General features: G+C 49.2%; 1 protein-coding gene across 1 annotated transcript; it reads left to right on the forward strand.

Moving 5' to 3' along the window:
- Nucleotides 1–913: 913 nt before the first annotated feature.
- On the forward strand, nt 914–3,433 carry LOC120678209 (protein STRICTOSIDINE SYNTHASE-LIKE 10-like). The gene is made up of 3 exons (XM_039959362.1): nt 914–1,350; nt 1,460–1,732; nt 2,632–3,433. The coding sequence occupies exons 1-3, from the start codon at nt 1,073–1,075 to the stop codon at nt 3,119–3,121; spliced, it is 1,041 nt and encodes a 346-aa protein (XP_039815296.1). The 5' UTR covers nt 914–1,072; the 3' UTR covers nt 3,122–3,433.
- The last annotated feature ends 9,859 nt before the right edge of the window (nt 3,434–13,292 follow it).

The following is a 13,292-nucleotide window of genomic DNA, read 5'->3' on the forward strand; positions in this document are numbered from 1 at the left end:
CTGCGTGCGGGCGGCCGAGTCGCGGCTCGGTGCTCCGAGCGCTGCATGCGCGTGCGCTCGCGCGCGCGGGCTGGTCGGGTGGCGTGCGTGGGGGCGGCCGGTGGCGGCCCGAGCGTCGTCGCGGCGTGGCGCGCCGAGTGCCGCGGCGTGCACGCGAGCGAGCGGGCTGAGCAGGCGGGTGTGCGCGCGCGCGTGGGCGGCGTGGGCGGAATGCGCGGGAGTGGGCCAGGGCTCGGGTGCAGCGGGGGCGCGGGCACGGGGCGGCGGGGTGAGCTGCTCAGCACGCGGGGAAGGAGAGAGGGGAGTCGGCCCCGGGTGCGTGCGGCAGAGGGAGAGAGAAGGAAGGAAAAGAAAGAAAAGGAAGAGAAATAGGAAAAAGAAAAAAAGAAAAGGAGGGGAGAGAGAGAAAGAAGAGGGAGGGAGAGAGATTCGCGCCGGATCCGCGGCGCGCGGTCGGCCACGCGCAGCGCCGATCACGCGTGCTCGGTCGGGTGCGTGCGCGGGTCAAGGGTGAACAGGGTGATGGATTCGGATGTCGGGGTTGGGTCTTTCGGGGATCGGGGGATCGGACGGGAAAAAGGTTCGAGGTCAACGACGAAAAACTTTTTAACCCATTTTATTGCGTGAATTATTTCGGTGGATTTTGGGATGTTACACTCTAGGGCCAGCTTCCAGCCACTAGCCAGTCAATAGTATTTTTCTCTCACAGCACTCCAACCACCAGCTCCAGCTCCAGCCCAGCGAATAGAGTGTAGCTAATAGAGTGTAATTGATCGCTAACTTAATTCTGATCGCTACTTAATTTCTACCAATTTAATACCATCAGCTGCCAACAGTATCCTGTGTACCCTGCAGCCTGCACAACAGTGTGCCCCACACCCCCTGAAAACGCCTATAAAAATGCACGCCTGATCGAGGGCTGGCCGCGTGCAGTGCTGGAACTGTCCATGATCTTCTGCACTTTTTTTCGAACCAGCGAGCACGAGCTGGGGTACTGTCGGCAGCTCGCGCCGTAGAGATTATAGCAGAGACGAATTAAGCTGAAGGCCACGCACGGCGAGCGAGTTGACAAATGGTGGCCGCCGCTCGTTCGTCATCGCGTTCCTTCCCCGTCCTCTTTCTCCTGCTGCCTCTCGTGGTGCTGCCTGCGTCGGCGGTGTCGTACGAGACCAAGTCCATGGACCCTGGGCTCGTCGTGATTACGCTGCCGGAGCCGGTGTCCGGGCCGGAGAGCCTCGCCTTCGACGGACGCGGCGGTGGGCCCTACTCCGGCGTCTCCGACGGCCGCGTCCTCCGGTGGGACGGCGGCCTCCGGGGATGGACCGAGTACGCCTACAACTCCAAGCACAAGTAAGTAAGCGAGCCAACCTAGTTAGAGCTTTCCGATCCGTTCGTCTTCAACAACACACAGGTTTGCATTGACACGATGCTAACCGGAGCACACGCGTGCGCGTCGTAGGAGCGTGGCGCTATGCTCGCCGGAGAAGAAGCTGGTGGTGCCGGAGAGCGTGTGCGGGCGCCCGCTGGGGCTGCAGTTCCACCGGCGGTCCGGCGAGCTGTACGTCGCCGACGCGTACCTGGGGCTACTCAGGGTGCCGCCGCGCGGCGGGCTGGCGGAGGTCGTGGCGGCGGAGGCAGGCGGCGAGCCGTTCAACTTCCTCAACGGGCTGGACGTCGACCAGCGGACCGGCGACGTCTACTTCACTGACAGCAGCACCACGTACCAGAGGAGGTACGAGCATACTATATACTACTCGATTTGTTTGTTTTTAACTCGATTTTCAATCGAAGAGAAACATCCGTGTGTTAAACCAGTTATTAGTTATAGTTGTCACTGTGTTTCAAATCAGGTGGGCTAACATTCAAACTGAAAAGAACTTTGAACTTTGGACGGCACATCGTATTACACTGGATCATTAATTTCGTTTTGTCTTGCTAATATTTGTCCAAAGGAAAGAATGATGTTTCCATCATCAATGTGCCCCGAGGTTGCATTGAGAGGATCGTGTCATGGGTCCCACCGAAGACAGAAGCAGCAGTTCATATGGGCGAAAATATACGCTGAAATTGTTAGTGAAGTGTAGTCTTGTTCCTACCAGAAATGACCACACATTTTTCAGAATTAGGAGACGTTGGTGTCAGTATTTCACCAACTGATAGCGATAAACGTAGTAACCACAGAAACAGCAAAAGAACTGTTGTGCCGTAGCTCCTCTCTCCTCCAGCGAGTTTTAATTAATGATAACACTGCTTAAAGTGACCCCCAACCGTATGGACATCGCATCACATCATTATTCAGACCTAATAATGTTTTTGTTTCCCCGCTAGAACTGATGATCCCTTTTACGAACATTATTCCCTAAAATTTGAACGGGTCACTGTTCCAAAACCACCAAAGTATGTATATCGTTTATATTCCCCCAAAAAACTTTGTTTAGTATTTTGTTATTTTTAAGAATTCCGAATTTTGTTTTTGAAAACTATTTGGAATTTTGTTTGGGGCTCCACAATCCACTTAGTACGGTATAGTACTATATATATCCGCTGGACCTATCTCACTATCATATATATCAGGAGTTCAGGACTGTTAATGATAAGGTGCATCGCACTAATGCAAATTATGTAATGCAGCGACTACCTGCTGGTGGTGGCCTTGGGCGACGAGACGGGGCGTCTGCTTCGGTACAGCCGGCGCGCGCGGCGCGTGGAGGTGCTCCGGTCGGGGCTCTCCTACCCGAACGGCGTGGCGGTGGGCGGCGGCGGCGAGCACGTGGTGGTGGCGCACACGGCGCTGTGCGAGCTGCGGCGGCACTGGGTCCGCGGGCCCCGGGCGGGCGCGTCCGAGACCTTCACGGAGCTGCCGGGGTACCCGGACAACGTGCGCGCCGACGGCCGCGGCGGGTACTGGGTGGCGCTGAGCAAGGGCGCCGGCGGCGGCGGCGCGGGCGCGGCGCCCACGGTCGCCGTGCGGGTGTCCCCCGAGGGCAACGTGACGGAGGCGCTGGAGGGGTTCAGCTTCGTGTCCGTGAGCGAGGTGGCCGAGCGCCGCGGCGCGCTCTGGGTCGGCTCCGTCGACACGCCCTACGCCGGGGAGCTCCGCCGGCGGCGCCCCAGCGTCTGATCATTGTGGTCGCTTGCCGTCCGATCCGATCGATCCAGTACGTGGAGCCAACTGTATATGTGCTGTGTTGAACGTGTGGTGCGAGCATGCAGCTAGCTAGCGTGCGTAGAACGTGTGGTGCGAATTGTGAATGTTAGATGTAGCATTGGGTGATGCCGTGCCATGATGCCGTGGGTGCGGCTTGATTCTGTGGTGGAAATTAATTTGGAATGGAGGTTGTTGCTTGGTTAACACGTGCTGCTGTACCTCGTCGTCCTGATCATGGCCCGGGTATGGCCACGTTAATGACGGCAATGAACCTCTGTTTGGCGACGAGTCCAAGATTTCCGTGTTTCTTCATTTGGCCGCTCCGATCCTGCTTGTGGTGGGAGGACGACACTGCTCGAGTGCTCCAACCAAACGTACGACGCTGCTAGCAAGTAGCAACACAGGTGTGGAGCGAGAGGGACCATGCATGCATTTCGATCGGGGCTTGGAGCTGCCGTGCAAGTGACGGATCGACGACCACAGCACAGTGTATTATGTAGCTGGACGATCGAGCAGGTCGTTCCAGTAGTCGAGGACACGGCAGGTGTGGTCTGTTCTGTCCCAGGAGTCGAGGACAGCGTGTGCTGCTGGGCGGAACTGTCGATAGGGACGGCGGCTGGGCTGCCAGGACACAGCGACGCAGCGCGCGGTGCGACGGGGAGAGCCCGCTCGGCGGCGCCAGTGCACTCTGGTCGAGTTGGCCACTGACGGGCGGTGCGCTGGTGCGATGTCCGCTGCCGGGGCATCGGGGTGGGACCGGCGGCGCGCTCAGGTGAGATAGATCCGGTCCGGCTGCGCGCGCGTGGGGCGGCGCCACGCCACCACCCCAGAGCGGCCTCGACCGTCGGCACAGCGGATCGGAGCCGTGCGCCCGGGAGCCCACGAGCTGTCTGGTCTGGCATGCCTGGTCCGCGGTGTGCGGTGGATAATGCGGGTTCTACGTACGCTCAGGATCCAATACTACGATGTACGATCACGCGCAGCTGCCCTTCGTGGCGCGCGACAATACAACTCGCAGCTACAACAGGCAACACAGCTGCCTGAGCCACCAGGCCACCACCCCATGTGACGTAACATGCCATGTATTAATTTGCTCTATCTTTTTCTTCCTATTTCTTTCCTTTTATGTTCCGTAATAACAACTTTTATCATTTTTTTATTTTTCAGGTTTTCCCTTTATCTTCTACTATATTTTCTACGGAGAAGTCCTCTAGACAACCATATTAGAAAATTTATGCTAAAAAGTTATATCAAGGATTGTGCCTAGAAGTTATATGATATATAAACTTGTGTATACAAAGTTGTCCTGAAAGTCTTCCCGGTAACATCTTCATAGAAGTTGTGCTAAAAAAAGTATCCTCTATAATTTTTTGGAAAAATAATACATTAAATTTTTATGTGTTTAAAAGTTGTACCAAAAAAATTATCCCTTAAAGAGATGTTAGAAAAAAGTTATACGTAAAATTTCTATGCATCATAAAACCAGCGAGAATTTGCCCTTTTAAAAGTCACGTGTAAAATCTTTTTTCTTTGAAAGAAAATTTATGTGTAAAATCATGTTTGTAGTTATAACTTCCCTAATATAGAATTTTGTGAAGAAAAAACTTTCTAGAAAAGAAACCGACACGCAGTCGAAGATCACGCGGCGGATAGCCAGGTCCTTCTGCACTTTGGCAGCCCGGTCGATGACAATTGGTTTTGTCTTGCTCATTTTTATCTTTGCCTTGATCATATCAGGATGCCATCGTTCCCGAGACCACTGCACTTGAAGGTGACACAATCAGTCCATTATATTTGGAGGACAATATGTCATATGCGCTTGTCTTGTCGCTACCACAAAATGCCCCCTCATAGACGAGTTAAGAGCTTTAATTATATTTAGTGACAGTATTTCCTCAACTGTACAAGAAATCTAATCACAGAGACAGAAACTAAAAATAAAGCGCTGCCGTGTTGTCGTCGATCCTCCAGCGAATTTCTGTCGTACTGATGGCCCCAGGTATGGTGACATTCAACCCCCAACGGCTCAACTGACCCTACAAGCATCACATCATAATTGGACCCTTTCCAAACGTATTTTGCAGAAGCTGGCTCGCAATTTCTTTTTACCCTGCCGTCCCCTATTTTCCCGGGACCGCGGCAGCTCACATCACCTCAATCAATGTTGCGTTAATCATGTAGACTTGACCTGCGGCAGCATCTCAGAGCCGGTTTAGTTCAAAAAAATTTCTACACTACCGGTCACATCAAATTTTTATACACATATATAGAATATTAAATGTAGTTGAAAAAAATAACTAATGACAAAGTCTAACTAATTAGCATGAGATGAATCTTTTAAGCCTAGTTAGTCTATAATTGGATATTAACTACTAAATAACAACGAAAATGCTATAGTGTCAAAACCCAAACATTTTTCGCGAACTAAACGGAGCCTAAATGTTAAGGTGAAAGAGAGAACAGAAGTGAGAAAGAAAGGAGGCTGTAAGCTTATAGCCTGACACAAGAATAAAAAAATTTTGTGAAAGAGACAAGTGGATCATGTATTAATGATGAAGAAAGCTAAACCACTAATATATAAGTATTTTTTATGACTACTAATATACAAGTAGACTGAGAAATAAGCTGCAGAAATTTTTACAGCCAACAGCGGGCTAAATCATTAGCCTTGCTCTGACGCAGGATCAAGATCGCAGCCAGTCAGAGCTGTCTGCTACCCACTAGCCATGATATGATCGCACTAAGAGCAAGGCTAATAATTTAGCTCATTACTGGCTGCAAAACTCTTTGCAGCTCATCTCTCAGCTCATTTGTATAGTAGTTTAACTCTCCACCATTAATACATGGTCCATTTGTCTATCTCACAAAATTCTTGATTCTTGTGTGAAAGGTGGCTGTAAGTTTACAATCCACTTTCTATTTCTTCTTTTCTTTTTCTTTCACCTCATCATTCAGTCTGCTTATAACCCATCTGATAATAGTTGCTCTGATGCGGTGACGACGACATGGCTGGGCCGCCTGGTTTTGTGGGACGGCCACGATGCAGTCAGTGACTCAGTGGCTGTTTGGTTTCCGGCGATGATGATGATATAATACGCGCGTCGTCTTGGTAATGGCGGCCGGCGGGCATTGTCGCCGGGCGCCGTCGCCGTCGCCGTCGCTGTGGTCCGGGACGCGCTGCGCCGGCCAGCTCCCCTACGTACGGCGCTGCCGGCTGAAGCTGCAGCTGCAGCGGCCGGCGGCCGCTGGCGCGCGCCGCGGCGGCCGCGCCATTAAATTAAATTAAATTAAATACGCGCGAGAGCCTGGGACTGGATCGACCGCCGAGTCAATGCAAGTCGAGGGCGGCGTGCTGATCTGGACGATGACTTGTGACCGGATGGACGTACGGGATGAGAGGCCGGCGCCGGCCGGTCCGGTCGCCTACTGCTGCGCGGCCTGCATGCGTTGGAGGGCGGCGGCAGAGCTAGACGGCCCGCGCGCATTAGCACCGGCGTCCCGGCCGGTATCTGGTGATCTAGCGGCCCCCTCGGCGGCTCGGCCCCTCCTCTCCGGCTCTCCATGCGCGGCGTGGGCTTGCACGTCGTCGATGATGGGCGGCGTCGGCGTCGCGGCGGGCAGGGCATGTGAGCGCGCGACGCGAACCGGGGCCGGCAGAGCGGATGGGTGATGATAGTGTCTGCTCATATTCCTTGGCCCCAAATCCCGTGCCCCCGCGCTAGCTAGCTTTGCGCCGTGCAGCGGGGATGTGGTCCGTGTACGTAAGCTCGATCGATCTGATCCAGCAGTAACATCCTTGCACGCCGTGCGGATCTGAGCCCCCAGGCAGCATCATTCTCTTCTACTTCTAGTACTCCGGTCAGCCAGCCATGAATTGAAGCTGAAGCTGGTGAGAGTCCGAGTCCCACTCGCGTGCCGTGAGCTGATCGATGATGATGCTCGACGTACAGATATGTCTGCGGTCCGTGCGAGCGGCCGGCCGGGAGAGGAGCTTCAATTCCCGCACTTACTTGTCTGACACAAGCGAGGCCAGGTCGCTTGGTGACGCGTTCTGCTCGGCCGGAAATACGGCGAGCCGCACAAGACTACGCTTCCGCTCGCCGTCGCCGCCGTGTGGGTGTGGCCGTCACGATGACGACGGCGACGGCGCTCGCTGCCAGTGGCAGGCAGACCGCCAGACGTCGGCTTGCCTGCTGCCTTGACAGCATTTGTAGCAGCGGGGCCGGGGGTAGGAAGCAACTCCTCTATAGTACTGCTCCCTCACTGACGTGTGGAGCCGGACCCACAGGTCAGTGACTCAACTGCAGAGGGCAGTACCGCAGTCGGGGGTAAGGCCTTCTCGAGCGGTATGAGCCACCCGCTCGGCACAGTGCCGGCCACTGCCTGGGTGAGCGTGCCTGCGAGAGGGCGCCGCCTCGGCGAGCGTGTGAGCTAGCTCTTCAAGAAGAGCTACGGCATCCTGTTCATGGCTTAAAAAACTTCATGAGCTAGAGCTGCCCATTGGAGGCGGCCTATGCGCCGCATGCATGCGGCGATGATCTGTGACGACGATGGAGCAAATGGTTACATCGATACATACAGTCAGGCCTGAAGACACCTGTTGACACCTAAAATTGGCACACATCAGGTTTGCTGGACAATCTAGGCAGACCGGTCAGACCTATCGTGGAAACCGGTCAAGACAAGTTTGTCATATTGTAAATTGAGCTTCACCATTGCGTAGATCTCGTCGAGACGATCGAAATGCAAATATAGAACGTCCAATTTGGACTCCGGATGAAAAAGTTATGCCTACCGGAAGACCAGCACCCTGGTCTGACCAGTCAGACCGGTCCAGGGGTGATCAGACCGGTTCGGAGACCGGTCAGACCGGTCCGAAATGCCCAATTAGAGTTATGAGTTGTATTTTGACACGAGATTTGTAAGGGTTTCGACTCCTAATGGGTACAGACCACCCCATCCTATAAATATAAAGGGTTACAGCCGATTGAGACACATCCAGTTGAACAAATCAACTCTCTACCTCTCCAAACCCTAAATCTCTTCCAACCTCAACATGTTGTTGTTCGTCTACTGATCTCCACGACCAGAGATGGCGTCCTAAGGCTTGCTGGTCAACCTAGGGCATGTCTGGCGACGTTCACGCCCCGACGGGGTCCCTCCCGGACGAGCGCTTCGACGGCCTTTGCTAGTTTGCTCGTAAACTAGTCGTTCTTCGTCACGTAAGCGCATTGGTTATTCTTTGCTGGTTTGCTTGTAAACTTCGTCGTCTTTCACTACGTAAGTGTGATAGTTATCCCTCAAGACGATCGATTCCAGCGAAACCCTAGAAACCGGTCCGACCGATCGGCTCTAGCGGTCTGACCGGTCTGCGCGGCCTAGCTGCCCTTCGGTCTGTTTGCGACTCGCATGCTCGAGTGCTCTCGTGTGTTGACCGAAATCTGTGTCAGCACATTTTTGGCGACTCCGCTGGGGACGATAATTCTGGTTATTGAAGCAGCCGAATTTTTCTACCCTAACCCTGTGATCATTGATTTATTATCTTGATTCGCCATCAATATTGCATCTGGTCTTTAAACTGATTGCATACTTTGAATTTTCATGCTACTAGCAATATACAACAAACACCTTCTCATACATCGGCAGTGGAACAAGTTCACATGCCGATGAACAATTATCAAGGCCAAACTAACATTGCAAGTTCGACCAATATTTATGAGACACCATGTGCTAATAGTTTTAGTACTATTCAGCAAGATGTCTCCATCTCAGAGCATGCCGATGAATGAAAAAATTGGCCATGCTGATTTTAGCTATCCGACCAATTATTTTCAAACTTCATATGCTGCACAACATGTTACTAGAGCGGAGGTTGCATCTCCAATTTCAGCAACACATGCAGATTTGAATTCTTATAATTCAGCTCCAAGTGTTATTTCTAACTCAAGCCGAATTAATGAAAATTCAGCAATCTCACATGCACCTTTATATGCTAGTGCAGTAAATATTTTTTTTCTGAACTTCGTCCACGCATTGAACAATTATTTGGAGCTTGGAGCGAAGAGTACATGTTTAAGAAGGCCAAACAAAGTTGTGAAACTCATCAGTCCAAAACGCATGTTGATTGTGAATCCAACACATCGGACAATGAGAAAGAAGAGAATAATTCGGATATGGATAACAATTCGGTTATGTTGAGAAACGAATCAAATAAAGGTTGTTTCGAATTTATCGTATCACAAGAAACAAATCCAGCTGTACAAAATTATAGCAAATCTAATAAAATAGCTATACTTGATTTTTCTAAAGCCGAAGGTGTTATACGCTTTAATAGTAATTATTTTGCTATTGAACAACATGTTATGGCTGAGAAAAGTTTGAGCAATGGAGAACGTCAAATTGTCGAACAACATGGCAATGGAGGCGTGGAAGGAACACTGGCATGTCAACACAAGGTGATTTCCAGTGGCTTTGGGAGCACCGGTCTAACCGGATCTGTAAACCGGTCTGACCAGTCCATAAAGAATGTGATTGTGGGCTGCCATCAAGAGGAGAAGCATGATATTATCCACATCAAGGTTCCTCGCCTCTCATATATTTTCAGCAAGGTACGCTTTGCAAGTAATTTACCCAATTCCAAATCAGATCGTATAGTTTCAGTCGATACATCTACTTGTGACATGATTGTGAGTAATCCTAGAAGATCGATTGAGGAAGGTAATTTACTTGCTAGCAAAAAAATAATTTCAGATAGTATTGGCCAATGCATTGTAAAAATTAGAAAGGTCGATAATAGTAATATTTTGGCATTTAAACTTACTCCATCATCATTGCCAAAAATTTTCTCTACATGATTTACTTGTGGTCATTCTAGAATTAAAAACAAGAAACCAAAACCGAAAAGCATTGTGAAATCCGATGATGATATAGTGAAAAGCTCTAAAACATCGGATATGAGAAGTACAAGGAAAGGTATAGCCGAATGGATGGATGGCAAATCTGAACCGTTCGTTTGCTCAGACTTAAAATCTTCTCCACAAAAGCATCGGTTGGAGAAAATAAAATATACTTTCAATTTAACTTTGTGTGATGAGTTATTTGATATATTGCAAGAGAAGAATTTTATTAAATCTTTAGATCACAAAGTCTTGATGCCATCTCTTGATGCAAAGGAGCAAGATTATTGCAAATTACATAATTAATTTGATCATAGTACTCCAAAATTGCAATATGTTTCGCCAAATTGTACAATCGGCCATTAACTCCGGATGATTGAGATTTGCTCATGGACAAGAGAATGACCAATTGAAATCAATTGGTCTTGGTGATAAAAGGTTACAAAATTGGCCAACATCGGCCAATTCATGTAACAATGAAAATATTGGTAAAAAGGAGGAATCTAACTCATTGAATAATGAGAAAGACATCTTCCATGAATTGCAAGACGATGAGCTTAGCAATTCTTCGAGAGACGCTGGGGGAGCAAGCAAGTGTTGCCCAATCGGAACAACAGCCGGTTACCCCCACTGTCTTGGAGACACAGGTCAGACCGGTTGGGTCAACCGGTCAGATCGGTACTGGACAGGTTAGACCGGTTACTCCAACCGGGCAGATCGGTTCTGATCAATGACGCCCAGAAAAATTAAAATCAGAGGGTCCTAATACAAATAGAAGTGAAGACTGCAATAGACACAAGGGCAGAAAGCCGAAGCTCAGTTTTGATGAATTTCTGGCTAAATTTCTAAAAAGAATGAGGCCAAGCGTGCTAATCGGTCGAACGATGTTAAATCATCAAGATTGTCTCCTAAACCTAAATCTAGGAGTTGGAATTGGCAAAAGAAAAATTTACATGCAGCAGCATCATATTCTCCTTTGGGACCATCAATGCCAATTTCACAAGCTCCACATCCCACTATTCTTGATCGTTATTCATCACGGGGGTGGGATGATCCATGGGCACATACTCCTTCATATTTTAGACCATATTATGTGGAGTATGCAGCGCCAAGAGAAACATCATGTGCAAGGCAGCTGTGTGTTAAGAATGACCGACTTAAACCAAAGGATCGGTCTAGAGTTCATGAGAAAAAAAGGTTGTCAAGCAAATTTTTGTGGTGAAAAGAGATGGTCGCAAAGATACAAGTTCAGATCTGAATATAATTGACGAAAAGCCGATTAATGTGTCAAAGACTTCAGCTATTAGTGACAAAGGAAAGGGAAAATTGAGTGTTGATATTCCTAGTGTCAAATCTGAACAAAGTAAATTCAAAGGGCCAAAAATCGACAAGGAAGTGCCGCTGTCCAAAATTGAAGTACGATTGTTGACGCTCACTAACGATCATTTCCAGGCTTGATCAGAAAATCATGAGAGTTTGCATTTTTTACACGCATTCTTATTCAATAAAGTCCCTAAATTATACTTTACCTTTTAGAAAATGCAAGTTGTATTTTGGAGCTAATATGCATGTTGCAAGCACACTTTAGTCCGACATAAAATCACAGAAAATATCAGAGCGATGATTCAGGCTCAAGTGGACCAAATGTAGCCCAAGAACCAATCCAAATGAAGTCAAGACTGGCCAACCCCAGCGTAGATCAGACAAGGAGGTCCAGGACAGCCTGCCAGAAGAAGTTGGGGGCGGTTGGTGGCCCGGGCAGGCTGACCGACCTACAGGTCGGCCGCCCTGGTCTGTGGGCCCCACCACCTCAACCAGGGCATGTGGCGCCTCCCCATTAGACCCTTACGTCGGTTGTGAAGGTTCTCACCCGTGGCTCCCTACTATAAATACAAGGGGGGTAGAGAATGACACACACACACACACCTCACACCTCTCCTCTCTTGCTCATCTTGCATAGTCTTTAGCCTTAGTGGAGTTTAGGAGAAGTCTAAGAGTCATCGAGTCACCGGAGTTGCTCGAGAGTCTGGTATGGGTTCATCTCTAGCTCTTTCTTATAATATTCAGTCGTTTGTAATAGAATTAGACTATGGTTACCGATATCTGCTCGAAGTATGTTCTGAGTTATCGGGCATATGCTTCTTGTCATGATTGCGTTATTATTCAATACTTGCATTGCATGATCACCCTGTGCTGGAGATGGTTAGTCTTTTGTTCTTAGAACCCTATCAACTACTCCAGTATTCGTATGATTGCTCTAGTGTGATGTCTGTCCATCCGGAGGGTGGGGGCTCCGCGCGGGACACTAGAGTATCCCTTATTAGTATAGACATGGTGTCTAGATTAGCTAAGAGTTGATGGATGTCAACTATACCCACGGTTTGTAGAGGTAGTCGGCAGGTGGTGTCAGCCTTGTCCGAGTCCGAGTAATCCTCCACGTTCGGTATGGGGGGTAGGAGGTACATAAAGTCGCCGTGGTGTACGGGCTCCTCCCGTTGCTTCGATAGCGATCTCCCTGTTGTGTAGTTTAATCTCTGACGAGCTAACCAATGAGAAAGTATAGATATAGCTAGCCTAGCACAGTTGACTCGAACTATGACTTCTGCCTTACTCCCGGCCTAGAGCATCTTTTATCTTTCTTTTATTTATCCAAGAGGTTAGATTGTGTGTGTGTCACACTACCTCCTACTAGGTTATTATCTTACCTCTGTTTATCCATGAGAATATCCAATCTAGATAAAGTTCATCAATTAGTATATATCTCTTCACTCACCGCCTTCCCTGTGGAAATATAAATGATACCCCGGTATACTCCCGGATAAAATACTACAGCAGTATTCCATGCACTTGAGGATTTATTCATGGTTCATGAAATACTGCCACCCCAATTGGCGTCTGCAGACGTCATCGTTGTTTCCCGGTGGTGACGTTGGTAGGCACCAACAACGACCGAGATGCTTACTCGGTTCATCAAATTGGCAAAAGAAGAAGCTCCAAAAACTTAGTGTTCAATACTTGAAAGAAAAGAACATGGCATGGGTTCCTAAAGGGAGCATTCAAACTCAAGACAAGGATGATGGTCAAGCAAAAGGTACAATGCAATTAAAAGAGAAAGGAAGGTCCAAGAGGCGATCTTCGAATGTGAGGTTTGCACCAAATCATCAAAATTATTGGTCAGTCCATCATCCGTTTGATTTACAAATGCCTCATATGCCTATGTTTTGGAATTCATCCTTAGATGTGTTTGG

Source organism: Panicum virgatum, chromosome 2K, assembly GCF_016808335.1.
Source record: "Panicum virgatum strain AP13 chromosome 2K, P.virgatum_v5, whole genome shotgun sequence".
In the NCBI taxonomy this organism is placed as follows: domain Eukaryota; kingdom Viridiplantae; phylum Streptophyta; class Magnoliopsida; order Poales; family Poaceae; genus Panicum; species Panicum virgatum.

Bases quoted from the DNA above. Each gene is read 5' to 3' on its own strand.
- LOC120678209 (XM_039959362.1), top strand. From the start codon at position 1,073: ATGGTGGCCGCCGCTCGTTCGTCATCGCGTTCCTTCCCCGTCCTCTTT. The intron at 1,351-1,459 runs GTAAGTAAGCGA...TGCGCGTCGTAG, and splicing joins GCCTACAACTCCAAGCACAA to GAGCGTGGCGCTATGCTCGC. The intron at 1,733-2,631 runs GTACGAGCATAC...TATGTAATGCAG, and splicing joins AGCACCACGTACCAGAGGAG to CGACTACCTGCTGGTGGTGG.